This window comes from Convolutriloba macropyga, chromosome 8 (assembly GCF_964194025.1).
Source record: "Convolutriloba macropyga chromosome 8, txConMacr16.3, whole genome shotgun sequence".
NCBI classification, from domain to species: domain Eukaryota; kingdom Metazoa; phylum Xenacoelomorpha; order Acoela; family Convolutidae; genus Convolutriloba; species Convolutriloba macropyga.
Window position 1 is genome coordinate 50,530,686 of NC_134475.1, and position 17,525 is coordinate 50,548,210.

Genomic DNA, 17,525 nt, shown 5'->3' on the forward strand with positions numbered 1-17,525 from the left:
TCCTCAACGCTGCTTTGATAACTATAGTAATTTTTATCTTCAGCTCCCTTCTCGCTATTTTTCCCATTTTTCCATACTCACTAATGCTGAGGTTTATACTTATAAGTATTGATATACATGAATATACATGTACAACCCTTGCAGCTTGTATTTATATATAGTATATTATAGTACAATGTCGTATAGAGTAGTCTAGTAATATATGAGAGCAAATGTGTCGTGGCTTGATTTAGTAAAATTACCTTTTCCCATTTTCCCGAATTTTTAATCACGTATACAGCTGCTGTGCATACACACACGCACATTTTAAGCTGCGGATGCTGTTTTTCCTGCGCGGAGGCGTAGAATGCGAACATAGTTCACATAATTTATACATACTCTCTGTTTTGTTCCTTTTTCTAATTCAGCCTTAGGTTATTTTCCCTCTCGCTCTCGCTTACATAGACATACTATATTCTCGTCGTTACTGAAAAAAGCAACTTTTTATTATTTTTCACAGGGAGCAGAGCTTGGCTATCTATGTGCGTTGTTTCCCGTTTAAACCCGCCTGTTATTTTCTGCCGTAGCGCTCGTTCTTTTTTACATACATTAAAACGGGGAAATCTACTGGTTTTCTATTTCACACAGCACCGCTTTTTTGTCGCTCTTTTCACGCATAAGCTGAAAACGCACGTTGCGCTGTAGCATTATAGACCACACACAGTATATACATGCATACATACACAGATACGAAAGTATAGAAACGATACAGCTTAGAGTGTGTATATATATTATATATTGGGGTGGTTTTTCCAAATCTTGAACACGGGTTGGGAAAAATTTGTCGGGGAACTCTTTGCGAAAAACACCGCTAATCGCTTACCTTGGCAGGAACGCCGCACAAATACACACAGAAATATACAACGCGAAAACGCACACAGAAAAAGGGGAAAATTCTCAAAATATTTACGTGGTATCGTTGTAGGCATTTGGTTGAGAAAGGGCTTTGTTATTTGAAATTCAACTTATACCAATCTATCTATCTAAGACAATCTATTGCTTGTTTTTAAAGCATCAACAACACGGCCGTTCAGGAAACATTTTCAGCGCCTTACAATACACGCATTTTAGCGCAACTTTCTATCCCCTTTTGAATTAGAAAAAAGCCGATTTTGCATTTAGCGCTTTTGCTTAATACGCATTATTTAGCGGTAGAAAAAAGGAAAGCAGCAACTTCCATAGAAACTAATTGCTTTAATATTGCTCACTCCGTTGTTGAAAATCGAATTTTGGAAAATCGATTCTTAAAGTATTTGTCGAGAAACAGAGTGAATTTATTTTAACATCGTTTACAAATAAATCTACTTGAGTTAAATTTGTCATTATCGGTGTAGCTGTTGTTATTTATGAAAGTTCCAGGCAACAATTGGATGTTTGATTATAGAGAACAAAAATAGCCAGTCGTATTTTTATCATCAGCAACTTCTCATTTATTCTCTGTGCCAATTGCCACCTCTAGCTGCCCTTTTTTGGTAGGTTAGTTACTGTTAAAGAAAGAAAACAACAGAATTAAGTTTGAAAAAAAAGTTAAATAGAAACTAATGCGACTGTATTTTTCAAAAAGGCCACGATTTAGAAACCTTAATCTGAATTATTTGCCCTGCAATTGCAACATAAAACAAAAATTTTTAATGTTCAGCTCATGAATTACACGTTTTTCGCCATTGCGAAGTCTCAAATGGTCATCGGGGGCGAAGTGAAAAATGCGAACGCGTGAAACATCATAAATACCATATAATAAAATATGGTACATTAAGTTGCCAATAGTACATTTTGTATTTTGGATGTTTTTTGAGCCTTTCACGGACGAAAATGACATCACCTCGTCACACATTCTCAATTTAAGTCTCCGTTTTCTGCGTTAAAACAAACATACGTTAACCACGAACAAAGATGACGAAAAAAGCATTATTGTGTCACTTGATTTTGCCGACAACATAACCATTGTCGACCGTTTCTTGCGCTTAATTTCTCATGGAATTCTCCAATTAATTCAAAACTTTTGTTAACAATTGTCGAAATTAGATACTGTAACCAAATCAAACATCTATGGGGTAGACAACGATGAAGGTGGGAGTGGACAGCAGTGACAATTTCTTGTTACTGCTGTTCCCTTTTGATAAAAAAACAAGCATTGCGGACAAATTTCGCTCACTGTCAGTTGTAGGCACACGCTCACAACATCTTAAAATATTTTTTACCAAAAACAGTGACTTTTGTGTGCAATTTAGTTTAATAAAACCTACTGTTCAATCTATTGTATCAAATACTATGATTTTGATCTTGGTATCAGCTAGCAAATTGATATAATTATAGCAAAATCCAAAAACGTTAAAAATGATATAAGGTACGCAAAAAACATTATAAAGCGTATTTTGACCAGCTGAAAGCACTTCAAAAATTGATTTCAGATAACACAAAATTCCAGTGAACATCCATTTAAACCCTAAAATGAGTGGAAAATATAACAATTGTTGACACGCTAGACTGAAGCAACTTCTGATAAAAACAATTTGAGTTAAATTGGGTAGCTCAGTAGAAACCCAATGTATATCATCCGTTCAATTTAATAATTGTAATTATCGTAAGTTGCAAAACTTTTCGTAGGAATTTCATACATTACGCTTTATATGACCCTAATTTTTCGAGCAAATTTGCATTCATTTGTAAGAGGAATTCAAAAACAACCTTTATACATGTATTCTTATCTGCCACTTGCGAACAAGGCCTACTTTAAATTTTTTCGTCAGATTTTGAATCATATAAGCAGAGTTCACAACAAAAATTTTTTGTGTTTTAAGATTTCGCGTGAATTCTACTTTCGAAAGATAGCAAGTAGATTTCACAATTTTGTATGCGTTGTTCAGAACCCACCGTAGAGCATCAAAATCGCTTGAGGGTCAAATAACGCGTAATGTAAGATCTCATAAGAAACCGAAAAACAGATTCAACTGAATTTCAGCAATTGAAAATGAGCAATTACGAGAAATTTCGTTGAATTGCTATTGTGTGCCCAGTAAAAGCTCGAGAGCAATTAACGTACATAGACTAATTTAAGTTTAAAAAAATTAGAAAGATAGCTGAAAGAAATTAATTGATAGTTTTTAATGTATATTTGGCGATTTCGTTTTCATGTTAACTTAAACGCGAATTATGACCTTGCAAACTGATCGTGTTTTGAAAAAAGAATTCATAAATTAAATGTAGTGTCATAAAAAATCTTAAGAATCTAAAAAGCAATATGGGAAATAAAAACTCGAATGATCTTTGGAGGTACAAAAATTGAAATTTTGTTGAAAACAAAAAACGATTGAAAGAATCAACATGTCTTTTTCAATTTCAAACAGAATTGCAGCAGTTAATCTGTGCTTATTATAGAAAATGGTGTCACATCAACCTTTTTGTTGGCTCATCAACCTGTTCACATCAACCTTGTGAGGCTGGTTATTTTATTTTTTGACCTGACTATAAAAATTTAAAGTTCTCAGTTAGATTTGACCTCCAGCACTTGTTGAAATTGAACTAAATATTAACTAATAATTGTTCAAAGCATTGGGGTGTTGTTTTTCACTGTCATTTTTTCAATTGTTAGTTTAGCCATTATTACTCTGCAAAAAATCCCTCCTCGAGCAACTCAAAATAAACATTTTTCAAAGATTTTGAATAAATAACTTCATTTTTAATTTCTCCATCAAATAAACAAACGCTTCGTAAAACTACACAAACAGAATACGTGCTTGGTAATGTATTCAAACCTAATACATGCCATATAGCCAACGATTTGTGGTTCAAAAATGTCTTCGCTTTTATAATTGTGACTGCACATTCTAAAAAGCTTAGTCTCGGTTCTATCTTGTTTAGATAGCTTCAAACATGCAAGCGCTAAGCTTCCATTTTCCTTATTTCCCTAGGAATGAAGAATTTCCCACAAGTTTAAATTTAGCCACGCTTCCTGCGTATTCTAACATGTAAGTTCACTTTTCCTGAAGTGACATGTTTTACAGTCAGAGACATTTAACACTCTTTCTGTTCAAGAAAGGGAAAGAAAAGGAATATTGTAGTCTTAAACATATACCACAAAGCTATTATATTGTATTACTTTGCATAGAATTAGGAATATATTGAAAAAAATTGAGCGTTTTGTATTTTTATCATTACAACGCTACGACTGGAACAAATGTTGGCGGAATATTTATGGAGATAAAATAGCACAAAACAGAAAATCGTAAAACTAAACGCCTTACATACATTCTGACTGTCAATTCTGACTATATTTAAATATTATATCTAACACACGCATACACATACATTCAAGTACTGCTGCGAACGTCTTGCATACTTCTGAAACTAAACGCAAAGAATTTTGAAACCATAATTTTCCTGCTCAGTAGTAGTAGACTCGAACAGTTATTATATTCTTAACCAATACCAAGAGCTAACCATGGAAGCTTTGTTAATAAGCAACTCTTTCGCTGACCAGTAGCCGAAAATTTTCCCCCAAATTTTGCACTTTTCAATCGAAAGTACATATAGCGAAATATTGCATATATACCGTTGAAACCCGTTTTATGCGACCATTCTTTGGGTTTAGTTTTGATCTAGTTTCCACTTCGTAAACTGAATTTTAACCAGCATACACATACACTCTAAAACGCGTGAGTGTATATTTACTTTCGTAATTTTCTCAATTTTCTAGTAAACCACGTTTGAGCTCATTCGAAACAAGTTCTATACATAACAATTTCTCTATTTAATTCAGCCCTAAGTTACCAAAAAGCCCTATTAGTTAGTTATAAACTACTGGTTAGTAGACTCGATTGACTTTGCTAGTTGTGCCTCAGTCAATCTTTAACCGATTTGATCAGGCGATTTGACTAGTTTACAACTTGGTCCTGCTTTATTGATTAATTCGCAAAGTAGTGGTTGTTGTCGTCGTAATTGTAAACAATTATTTACTCCCAGTTATTTGTTTTTAGCTCCGTTAGGACCACCTCGTTATTGTCTTTTGGAGACATCGTAAGTTCTTCTTTATTACTTCTAATTTTGATCAAAATTGCATTTTTCATTTTTTTAAAATCGAAACCAAATCGAAATCTACATATAATGATATAGCTTAACTAAGCCCGATATCGACCTATAGCTCATATTAAGTAATTGCAATGCAGTCAATCAGTTGTTTTTTTTTAAAAAAATGTCAGCTCAACAAAAAACAGAAACCATAAACTGCACTTTTTAAATCAGCGATTCAAAAGTGTGAGAATCATTAACGGAGGAGGAAAATTATTTGCATCATTTTTGCAGATGTTCAAATCATAAAGTTTTTATAGAAAATATCTCTTCTTGCTAAAGCAGTATTTTAAAAAAAAACTTCAATCAGGTTGATACTCTTTATCACAACGATTTTTTTGTTAATTAATAAGAAAATGCGGATAAATTTTTCTATACTTTAACTGTAAAATAAGCACAAAAAAGATTTTGTAATGTAAAAATTTCTCATTTATTTAAAAATTATTAGGCTTGCGCAGATAGAAAGGAAGCCCATATAGTGAAAGAGGTTAAAAAAAAGTGAACAAAAATGGCCAAAGGAAAAAGCAGTTTCCAGCTTTTTCTCTTTCTTACAAAAAATTTTCACACAGCGTGTAATCCTGCATCCATCTCTCTGTTTAATCTTTTGTTGTACATGCTGCAACTTTTATGATGCAGCATTTTGATATAATTTCATCAGTTCATACAGATTATAAAACTGTTTGAACTTTTTGATATAATTTTTTGTTTTTTTATTATTTAAACTTATATGAATAAATTTATATGAAGAACAGGTTTTTTTACTTCTCCATAATAAAGTACAAGAATCGAAGAGTTGAATAAGTTTGCTTTCAGTTTAAGAACAATGCTCTTTTTTGTGTCAAAATTACAAAAAAAACATAAGTCTCACGTGCCGGGGATCAGAATTTGAAAACTTTCTGGTTTCAAAAACTTAACAAAATGTTTTTGAAATTGCAAGCGAAACTAAATCTTGCGGAAAGTAGACTTAAAAATAGAATTTTTCACAGTACAACAACTCCATTAAAAGAATCTTTATTGATTTATTAGATAAGGGATGTTATCAGATTAGGCATTTTATTCAAAATATTTTTGACAACATTTTCCAGGCTATTTTTGAGTTTTGTTTGGTTTGTTTCCACAAAAAAAATGAGCCTGATTATAAATATACGTTAAGTTGAAAGAAAGCTGATTGCTCAAGTTTCCCACTAGCGTAAGTCCAAACACAACTTTTTTTCAGAAAAGTACACAGTTAACCAACCTGTTTCTGACTGAAGGTATGTTTAAAGTCAGTTGATTCAAGATTATAAACTGCTGTATTTCAAAAACATAATATCTGCTTTTAATTTTCTAAATATTACATATGAATAAGGACTCCTTCACTGTATTTTTTGTACACTTAACCATCGAAAACGTTGAAAAATCTTTTTAAACAGAGATGCCAAATGTTATAAAATATTTTCATAATCAACTCGTGATCTTTAAAACATTATTGGTTACTATCGTTTACTGGAAAGAATTTCACTGACAAAAAATAACGCGAAAAATTATATAGAAAATTATTATTAGTTTGTCAATTGGGGCGCTCGATTGTGTTGCACGCGAACTCTCTTCAACCTACTCATAAATGCAACGTTTTCAGAATTTTTTCCACTAGCGCCCCCTCCCAGTCCTATATAGCGGAAATTTAGGCACTCCCATAAAATTAATTTTCAACTTCTGAAAATTTTGTCTTTTTTAATACGCCGGATACAACAAATCAAAAACAATTTTTGCAACAATTTGTTTTTTTAAAATAGAATTTGTAGATCCGTTTACAAAGCCACTAACTCCAAAATTACAATAAAAACACGTTTTTGGTTGATGTTTACATTATATGCAGTGTCTTATTGCTATGCACGTATTAATTTTAAACCTCTGCTCTATTAGTATTTTCTAAATGCCTATGCACACTTATTTATGCGTAACAATTCAAATGCGTACATGGTGTTTAAACATATACCAAAGGGGGTGCCTAATTTACCGGGCGGGGGTGCTAGTGGAAAAGATCAAGCTTTTGTCGGTTGCATTTATTTTTACGTGATTGGGTTGCTAGTAATTTTGCATTGATTCTGTTTTTTTTAAAAATAATCAAACTTTTTTGCGACTGACTAACCATGCGAAACTGTCTTTTGACGTTTAATTTTGTTAGTTTAGGAGGTAACCAACCTATGGTTTGATTTTTTTGTTTTCATAATAATTCATGTCTCTTGATTGTTACGTATCATATCGGAATTTACTAAATAAATGTAAGGTTGAATTACCCTATCGATACAACGAAAAACTGCAAGCCGGCAATAGTTTCTTTGCAATTTTTGAGATATCTTTCGGGCTGAAAATTTCAAAATTGTAAATTCTATTAGACAACTAAGGCAAAAAATGTATTCATAAAATAATCAGACAATATTAGAAAATGGTTATTGACGAAAAGGTGTTGCCACAATCATTTTTGATTATTGTTGCTTCTAAACGCTTTTTTTCACACAAAAGCTAGGATCGTTCAGGTTTGTAAGTGTCTTGATATTTTTCGGCGGTACCACGACAAAATTGCGATGTTATTTCCTATGTTTTAACATGTTTCTTTTCAAGGCTATTAGGTTCCGTTTCACTGGGATACAATTTTTCCGTGTAATGAGATGATCAGAGAAAATAATTTTCTATTAAAATTAATTCATCAAAGCAGATTGTTGTGCTCGATTTATTGTCTAATAAAAAGGAGCCACAACATTTCAACGTTTGAGGCATTGGTAATTATTTCGGTTTTTCGTGGCATCATAAATGAATAATCCATCACAGACTTGAAATACAGGAATTCTATAACTTTATGTCTGCTTACATCAATTATTAAACACTTCAATATGTAGTACAGTGATTTGAAATTGTTTGTTGTGTTTTAGTTCCCAAAGTAGATTGATCTGCTGCTACTGAATTGAGATCTTGAGAGGAGAAGTAGCAGCTGTGGTGATTATTTGAACAGAATCCGAAGAGAGGAGACAGTGTTCTATTAATAGACAGATAGAGAGTATAGACAAGAAGTAGAGATGGGTTGTACAATGAGTGCAGAGGAAAGGGAGGCCCTGGAGAGGTCTAGGGCGATAGAGAGGGGATTGAAAGAGGATGCCACCCTAGCCGCAAAGGACATCAAACTACTACTCTTAGGAGCAGGTTTGTAACTCACTCACTTTAAAACACTCGCGTGCACATTTTAAAAGTCTGCGGTGCTAGAAGTTAAAATGCCAGAAGTTGCTACTTAGCCAGAAGTTGACTTCCCTTTGACTTTCGTCATTTTAAAATGTGTGCGTTTCGTGCATTAAGCGTGGTCACGTGACTCTGCAGAAGTCACTTTGAAATTCTGGCTTGACATCTCGAACCGCTACGTGGTTCTCAATAAACGACAGAAGTTCTCTGTGACCTCAAGCAGAGTCACGCAAACCATTACTTATCACTCGTATATATAATACAATAGTTCCTATTTAGTGCAGCTTCATCTATTACATAAGTCATGGTATTTAAAAGAAAATGGATAGTTTCACCAGTTGTAAGACATGACGTCAAACAGCTGCATATAAGAGCAGGTCAACTTTTTAACTATTCCCTCACGAATTGAAACTCAATTGTTAAAACAGCCCGATTTTTAAAAATTAAATCACGTTTTTGAAATTAAGCTCAAACATAAATTTTAATCTCAGAGAACAAATTTCAATAGTTCAGTTTTATTCCATGCCGGAATCATTGGGCCGAAAATAGGCAATTTTGTAGGCTTGTAACAACCCACTTCTTGGGGTTTTACAAAGTTGCTATTCATTGGCACTTTGGTGCAACGGTACAACTTATGGAGTAAAGTGGATTGTTACAGCCGTAATCCTACTATTTTTTCGGAATTGCGTCTCCTTGCTTTTATTCTGCGACTATCAAAAAAAGACTAACTAAGTTTCGCAATTTTTTTAATAATAATATATGTGTCTTGTTCTTTAAACGACAACCATTGTTAAGTTGTTTATTTTTTTTTTAAAAAAAAAAGATTCTTACCAGGAAATCAGTAATCTGTTTTCCAAAAATTGACCATTAAGATTTATTCTAAACTGGTTATCAGTTTCAAAAATTGAAAATTTTATAGAATTTAATCCATTTAACTTTATTCTGCAATCAGATTTTAGTATGAAATGAATTTTTCTACTGGATTTAAAATCAAACTTTTTATAATTTTCGCTAAATTTGAATACTTTCGACAAAAATAGTTTGCCGTTTTTAAAGAAATTCCGTGAACATTAAGTTTTTTGTTGTTAACTTAAATGTTTTTGCATTGCAGAAACGCTGCAGAGCATTCTTATATGACAACACAGAACGTGAAAGCTATTTTTATTACACAAACTACGCAGTGAAATTACATTTTTTAAAATTGTGTTGGCATAAAAAATAATTAAGCTGACAAATTAGACATGTCGCACATTTTTTGTTATAGTGATTACAGCGAATGACCTGTTGAAACGTTTCAGAAGGTCTCATTGAGACACTAAGATTTGAACCAATTCACAGAAACTCCCGGTTTAATTGGCTAGCAGGAGATAAACAGGAGATGAAAAAAACCCAACGGAAAAACCACCTCATTTTAGATAGGAAACCAGGAGGCACGGTAATATGCGCATAATGCACCGACCCCGCTCATCCCCAATTTTGGCATAATCGTCTAACAAATGAGGAACAGATAGAAAACCCCCAGATTTCAAGTAATTTTCAAAAAAAACTGGTGTACGAACGAAAAATTAGCCTCCAAAGCAAATAACTCAGTGAAGTAAAAAATGACGCACTAGATTCTTGAGATATGCCTATATTGAGAATGTGAGTCAAGACGAACAGCTAAATCAAACAACAACAACAAACATTAATTTTATCGAAAAAAATTATTTTCAATTTAAGAAAGAAAACTTATTAACTAAGTCAAAATAGCGTCAGAAAAAACTGAAACTAAACAAAATCAGGCCATATTAAGGCTTGGTGACAATTAGACAATAAGGAACAAAAACAGTAAGCTTGAAAAAATCGCTTTTTTAAAAAAACAATTAAATTCAAAGTAATTAAAAGCATTAGAAATCAACTAAAATATCCCATACAATTGTCAGTGTTTTTAAAGACGGGAATTAAGAACTGTTGGTTTTCAATTTTCACGTGGTTGCAAAAAGAACAACAAAAACACAACAAACAAAAAATCAGTTGAATTTTGCCAGAAAACGCTTTCGAAGCCGTTAAGCCATACTTTGGCCCTAAACACTTTATTCGAACATCGATAAGATATTATGTGACCTCTCTTTAATGAAACCAGGTAAAAAGTAGACAAAAAAGGCAAAATTGTGTAATAAATTTCCAAAGTCATGAAAGCCATTTATTACAAAATGAAAAATTAAATAGGTTCATTTATTCTTCTAAAGAAAACCCTTGAGACCTGAATATTGAATTAACCAGAATATACTTTACGTCTAAGAAATAACGCAAAATGTTTACTTGACAAAAATAACGTAAAAAATTAATTCACTTTTTTTTCGAAAAACCCCTCTTGAAGCCAGAAAATTCATAACAAATTCTTTTTAAAAAAATTAGATTTTGTGACAACAATCCCTTTGAAACCTTCCTGATTTTGACAAAAAATGATTTTTCGCTTGTAAATAACGATACTGACAACAAACAGACAACAAGAACGAACAAAATTGCGAAATTAAAAAGTCTTTTTTTTTGGAAAAACAATTGTTTTCAAAGTCTTGAAGCCATCAGCTATCTACTAATATCAATATATCTGCCAATATATTGTTCCAAGATAAGCCAATGAAACCGGGTTATTGTACAGGAAACTTTATACGACTAAAAGACAAAGTAAAAACGACAGTTAAAGACAAAGTAAAAAATAACAATTAATTTCTTTAAGAAAGTATAGTCGAAGACGTTAAAATCAGAGTCTATGTCCTTAGAGATTTTAAAAATAACAATTTTGCGTTTTTTTGAACCCAAATGGTGTGACATATCAACTGTCAATAACGTGATAATGTGACAAAACTAGAAAACGTGAAAAATTGGCAAAAACCTGAAAATAAAATTTAAAATCTAGTAAAATCAAAGTCAGAAAACAAAAACTTAAGGTGTAAAACGGCAATAAATTTTGACTTGGAATTCAATTCAAAGAAAAAACATTCTTTCATTGCTGACATTAAGCTACAAGTTGACCAAATTAAGAGAAGATTGGAGGCAAAGTTCAATTAGCCATTATTTATTTAAAAATGAAAGGTTTTTAAAAGTCAAAACGACCATAAGCTTTCATATAATGAACTAGATACAAAAACTAGATACAAAAACGAGATAATTAGGAAGTGAAATAAACCTATTATTAGTGAGCTTTGATTTCAAATGCTCTATTGTTTAATTAATATATAATTAAAGATCAAACTTTTTTTTTATAAAAAAGACCGACTGATTACAATCCGAAATATGTTTGGAATGTAACAGTCCAAGATTGTTCCAAAATTAGCTCTGCTAACTTTGTTTGTCTATTAAACGACTCAACGTTTCAAATATTATAGATATAGATAATTTGTTCATTAAAAATTCGAAAATAAAAGCTGCGATTTTGATAATCAATGAGTGAAGTTAGCAAAAAAACGGCAAAACTTTTATTACCGAACAGTCGCAACGGATATTGAAGTAGAAATAGCCCCTTTTGAGTCTACAAAAATTTTGTTGGTGGTTTTTGGGTGTGTACTTACTGCAAATTTAATCAAAGTGGTCTAAAGAAGCTTATTTTGTGCTGTTTTTGATGAAAAAGTCTAAATTTTGAAATATTTAGCCCAACTTTATGACAAAAAAATAGCCTACAATTTTTTTTGTCTATGAAACTAAAATCAGCAACACTTTCTCTCAAAAAATTAAACAAATTTTATCAAAATCAGCGAATTTTTAGTCCAAAATTCCGGAAAATGTGAATAAAATCAACGGAATTCACTCTATTTTCTCAAAAGTTTAAACTTCGTGACCCCCTGTAAAAAACGAAAATCAAAAAAAAATTAATTTCATATTCTACGCTAGACAAGTTTTCCAATGATACCAGTCTCAGCTATCTACGATGAATATATCCATCGGCCAAAATTGTCTGAACAAAAAAACCCATTTGAGTATATAGTTCCTCCCCCCCCCCCCCCCTCAAGAGGGGTCGGAACAATAACCCTCGAGGAAATAGATCCCCACGGGAGTAAACATCATTTTAAAATTAGGTTTATTTCATGATAATTTATTCGGTTGTGATAGTTTCATAATGAGTACCACGGGCCGCTAAGCATCCAAACGCGCTAACTGCGCAACTCTTAAACTGTCACGGGGGTTCATTTCTGTGGGTTTGTTTTCCATGGGGAGTTTAATTCCGCGGGGGTATTTTTCCTTGTGGGTTTGTTTCCCATCTAAAATTAAATATTTTTGTGGGTTTTTTTACTCGGAAAACGGGCTGACAGACTTGGAATGGTATTCAACGCCCAAGGTTAAAATGAGAAGCTGCTGATAACGCGTAGAGAACTGGCAGTTTATGGTAGGCCAAAATTTTTTTTTCCTATTCATCCACTTTTTACACCAGCAAGACGCTTGAAATGTTGAAAATAAAATATCTTGGACCAAAAAGGACCACGAAAGCAAAACCTTTCTGCTTTAAAACATATTAAAAGGTAATCGTTATCCGTGAACTGTCAGATCAAAAATTATTTCTGGTACCACGACGTGGAAGCTCTCCTCTAAGTCATTTTGTACACTGTGACTAGCCCTTATAAAAAGTAAATGAGTCAAAATTTTGATGAAAATTGATAGCTACTTTAATAGAATCAATAAATGGTCCAGAAATGGTCTTATTCCTCAATTCTTTGTCTGATTTTGTATTATGCCAACTTAATAACCGCTGAACTGAATTTAGTTGAAGCTTCAATTATTTTTTATGACAATAAATTACGAAGTGGGATATAAATATTTTTGAACTAAACCGTAAATAACATAATGCACGGACAAAAGCCCCTGTCATCAGATTAATTCCCAATTCATGAGAGCGCACCTGAGGATTTGTGGGCAAATCGGGGCAGGGTACGCCCCCAAATGTAATCCCAAGAGAAGAATAATTGCAGGAGCAGTAAGGAAACTCAATCTGGGTTGTCGATTTAGCCAACACTTTAAAATGACGAAGACCAATATTTCCTCTTTCTATCTTCCCTTTTCTATCTACATGTCTGAGATCAAATACCCCACTCACCCACACACACACACACACACACACACACACACACACACACACACACACACACACACACACACACACACACACACACGCACACACACACACACACACACACACACACACACACACGTGTAACAATACAGACTACACCAATACTAGGATTTTGAACAGTTATGACGTATCTTGAACTGCCCCGCCCCCATCTCGAGCAACAGACCATTAATGATTGATATTTTACACCATTATGGTTATGCAAAATAACTGACATAGCTATTCATAATTTGTATTAGGTAGGCTGTACTGAAATTAGCAAAAATGCTCATCAGTTTGGTCAAACAGGCATGAGGACACGGGGTTATAAGTAATCGGATCCGGTAATTCAATGCAAACGTTTACAAGATGTACCCAAATTTCCCGCAACATTCAGAAAAATAATTCATTAGAATAAGTTCATTTTTTAACATTCTTTGCTTTTTATATCATTGATACAAATTATCCATGAACGTGATTCGACCTGGCGAGAGTTAGTTCTGCTGAAAGAGACATCGATTTTGGCGAACATCCGTCGGCTGTTTTATTCCTGCTTTTGTCTGGAATGTGACGTCATGACTTGTACAAATCTGTTTTGTTTTTGTTCACCATTTAATTCCATCCACCTTGGTCAATAAAATCAAAGGAACTATTTTTATATAAAAGAATAGCCTTTTATGTCTTGTTTGTGTCTATCTGAGAGTTGCTTTCGTCTTTTTATAGTTCTTACTTAATTCCTCTTTTGGGAGGTAGAATAGGGGGGGGGGGGGGAGCAGGTATTGAGAAAAACCATAATTGACATGAGCAGTCAATTTTGTGCCGTTCCAGTGAAAGGATTCCCAATAATGGCAACCACTCAAATTTCCATCAGTGTTCCGCGGAATCTGTTTATTTATTGCATATGAAGAGCCACTTGTTTACTATCAAAATTCTCGCTTCAGGCTTTAGATACAAAGGTGCATACATCGTTTAAGTCACTTAATTATAGTGCTACAGTTCTTTGTATATTAGACAGCTCAAATCTTCATATATCAAATTTGGCGTCTTTTCAATTAAAAGCAGTGAACTAGAAAAAGTGCGCATTAATGGTCAGAGAAAAAGTTGTCGCTTTTTTAATTAGCATTTTGGGAAATGTCACTCAGACCGAAAATACTAGCTTAAGTAAATTGAGAATTGGTGTCATGTATCGACTATGTGTCCTATTAATACAGAGAACTGAATCAATAGTTGATCCCACTCTAAAATGGTCTGTCTGTCCTTCTAGTGAAGTCACCTCTGAACCACATGTAATCAATATAAAAGATTTTGCTCAAAATTTTAGCGCGTTTTTCAGTTTTTAACCCAACAGTGAAACTTGAGCCATATTTGGCTTTAGCCATATATGCCCTAAATTAAAAACAAAAACATAACACATATTTTCATCCACAAACATTAACCATAAAAATGATTATTTGTGTCCGTCTGAATTAGTGAATAGTTTAAAAGATGTTGTTCAACTTAACGCGACATAATATTAACTGGGTAATTATAAATATCATTAACTATATATTTGCGCATTAAAAGTTTTGAATGGTTCCATTAGAAAGCCCGTCAAGCTTCGAATATTGTAAATGGAGAGGAAACATTTTTTCTTTTGGGAAGAGTTATAAGAGTTATCCAGGTTTGAGGTTTATTGGATTTTCTCAGACCAGCTTTGACTGATTCTAACTTAAATATGGCATCATGACATTGGTCTCATTTCAGCTAAGGCCTACATTGGACAACTTTCGAATATCAGCTACTGACAAAGCCATTTTGCACTTAACTGTCAAAGGTTTTCTAATTCCGCTATGATTCGTGAATTAATCGTCTTTTAAAATTGTTTTATTTGCCATCCAAATCTAATTTTGTTCAGCGAATGAAAACTGCATTATTGTACGCTAATTTTGCTGAAACGTTCAGATAACGCACGCACAATTCTGTCTTGTTTTATAATATCAAACAAAAATCATTATTGTTTTTCAAATAATTTTCGTCACAAAGTGCGCAAAAAATGCAAATTCAGACCTACTATGCCTCTAAGTTGCACCTTTCGCTCCTAAGAGCGAAACTCGTGCCGGAGGGGTTTTCATTTTTCACTTAATGAGGCAACTATCAAGATGTCAAATTCGGTCTATATTTGTGTTTTTTGTGTATTGTCACTTCGAATTGACATAATTTTAGTTTTCCCTCTGGCAGAATTGCCTTCTGCGATTATTCTGCAGAATTGCCACCATTGGGTGAAAAAATGAAGACTCCTTCCAGCAGAAGTTTTTCGCTCTTTATCAAGAGTAATTTCCTTTCATAGAATTTTAAGAATAAGAAAAACAAAGGGAAAATATGTATTTATTACAATCAAAATAATTGCAATTAAATTAAAGCTAAGTATTTAGAATCAAATTATAAGCAAAAAATCTGGAAAGGCAGAATTGCTTTTTGCAATTTATTTGATTCTAATAAATACAAAGTTGCTTTAAAGATTTTTTCTTCTCTGAGAACCTATTGAAGGAAATTAACCTATTGTCTGTTTTCGGTTAGATAAAAATGATAAAAAAAATCAATTTCATTTGTGAATACATTGATAGGTTACTCTCTTTAAAATCCAAAAACTAACACCCTTTTTCGACACTTATCGAGTGGACACAGAGTCCTTCAAGTGATAACTTCCAGAGCAAACAGAGATTTTTTATCGACTTAGTCATTCGTGGCCCTTATCTTGACCAGTTAATATTAAAAACAAGAAGATGCTTTACAAATGTTTTTGTGCCGCAGGATGATAGGCTGAAGTAAAATATCCGAGCTGCAAATTTTCTTTTCCCGAAGTAAATTAACACTTTTATCTTACGGTTTTTTTCTCCTATTTCTAACGTATGAATGTGTCAATATATCTAAAAAAATTGTTTTCTTAAGTCAAAAATTGGTTAAAACTTTTATTTAGGATCGAAAGATGTTGCGATACGTTCTTAGAACTTTATAAAGTTCAAAACAAAGTCTTTTAGTTTTTTTTAAATTTGTCAAGGGGGTCATATGTCGTGACATTGGAAAATTCATGATTTTCAAGGTACTCTTACTGATACTTTTTAAAAACTCAAAATTTTATTCACGTGTATAATAAAACCGTTATATTAAAACGATGATCATCGCGACCGAAATCCTCTTAAGTTAAATTACTTTGGGGCCATGGTGCTCGCTAATTGATTTTTTTAAATGAAATTGCTTAGGTGAGACATTCCAATGAACACTAAATTCATAATAAGATCAGACCCATCAAAAACACATAACTGCTTGTAAGAATTTTGCATAATCTTTTCAGCAATTCTTAAGTTCAATGAATCGTAAAAAACGCAGTGACCAACATCTTTGGATTAGGTAGGCAGTGAATTGCTAAACTAGCAAACATTTTATACCATTATGTGTTTTTTTAAAAGAACCCTAAAATGGATCTTTAAAAGCATTTTATGTGTCAGGCTTTTTTGATAATGGTTGTTTTTCACTTTTTTGTTTAACTGCCAATTCAATCAGCTTTTATTTCTTCGTAATGCCTGAATAGTTTTTTTTGAACTTGCTGATGAGTTGATCAGTTTAATTTTAAAATTCTCATTCACTTGATCTAAGGATGATAAAAACGTTTTTTAGAACACAGTGAATAGACAAACTGCTCTAATAAATAATTCAATCTCTCAGCTTCCTGTGCTTCCTGTCCCAGTTTCTGTCGAACTTAATAATGCCAACCATTTCTAAACCTCGTTTTAAATCCGCTACAGACAAGTGTTTCCTGTATGGCACCTAATGCTTCACTTTTGCTTTCACCTAATGCTTTTTTTCGTCATCAAACACCACAGATCAATCGATAATTACTGCTTTTTGATATTTTTATTCAGTTTTTTATTCTCTTATATGATAAAAGTCAATTTTTTCCTGGTGAATAAAAAGATCAACAATTTTCCGCCGGAAAAAAGACCAAAATTGTGTTGATAAAGCGTTAAGTTGTGATATCATGTTTTAGATGAAACATCTTAATTGGTTTTAACCATTTTTAATCTCAATTTTGAAGTGGCCCCTTTTGACCAATTTAGCTCTTTAGTACTCCAGTGTCAAGCTGGTA

The 17,525-nt window shown here is 32.9% G+C and overlaps 1 protein-coding gene across 5 annotated transcripts in view; it reads left to right on the forward strand.

Annotated features, from left to right (window-relative positions):
- The first annotated feature begins 725 nt into the window (after positions 1-725).
- LOC142344804 (guanine nucleotide-binding protein G(o) subunit alpha-like) overlaps positions 726-17,525 on the forward strand; it is a 45,640-nt gene continuing 28,840 nt past the window's right edge. Inside the window, exons 1-3 of one of the 5 annotated variants that reach the window (XM_075396769.1) lie at positions 726-1,515; positions 5,016-5,055; positions 8,019-8,286. In XM_075396769.1, coding sequence (XP_075252884.1) covers positions 8,163-8,286 — 124 coding nt within the window. In that variant the 5' untranslated portion in view covers positions 726-1,515; positions 5,016-5,055; positions 8,019-8,162. Of the gene's footprint in view, positions 1,516-4,198; positions 5,056-8,018; positions 8,287-17,525 lie in introns of those variants that run through there. The other 4 variants (XM_075396768.1, XM_075396767.1, XM_075396765.1 and 1 more) reach the window with 4 other exon arrangements.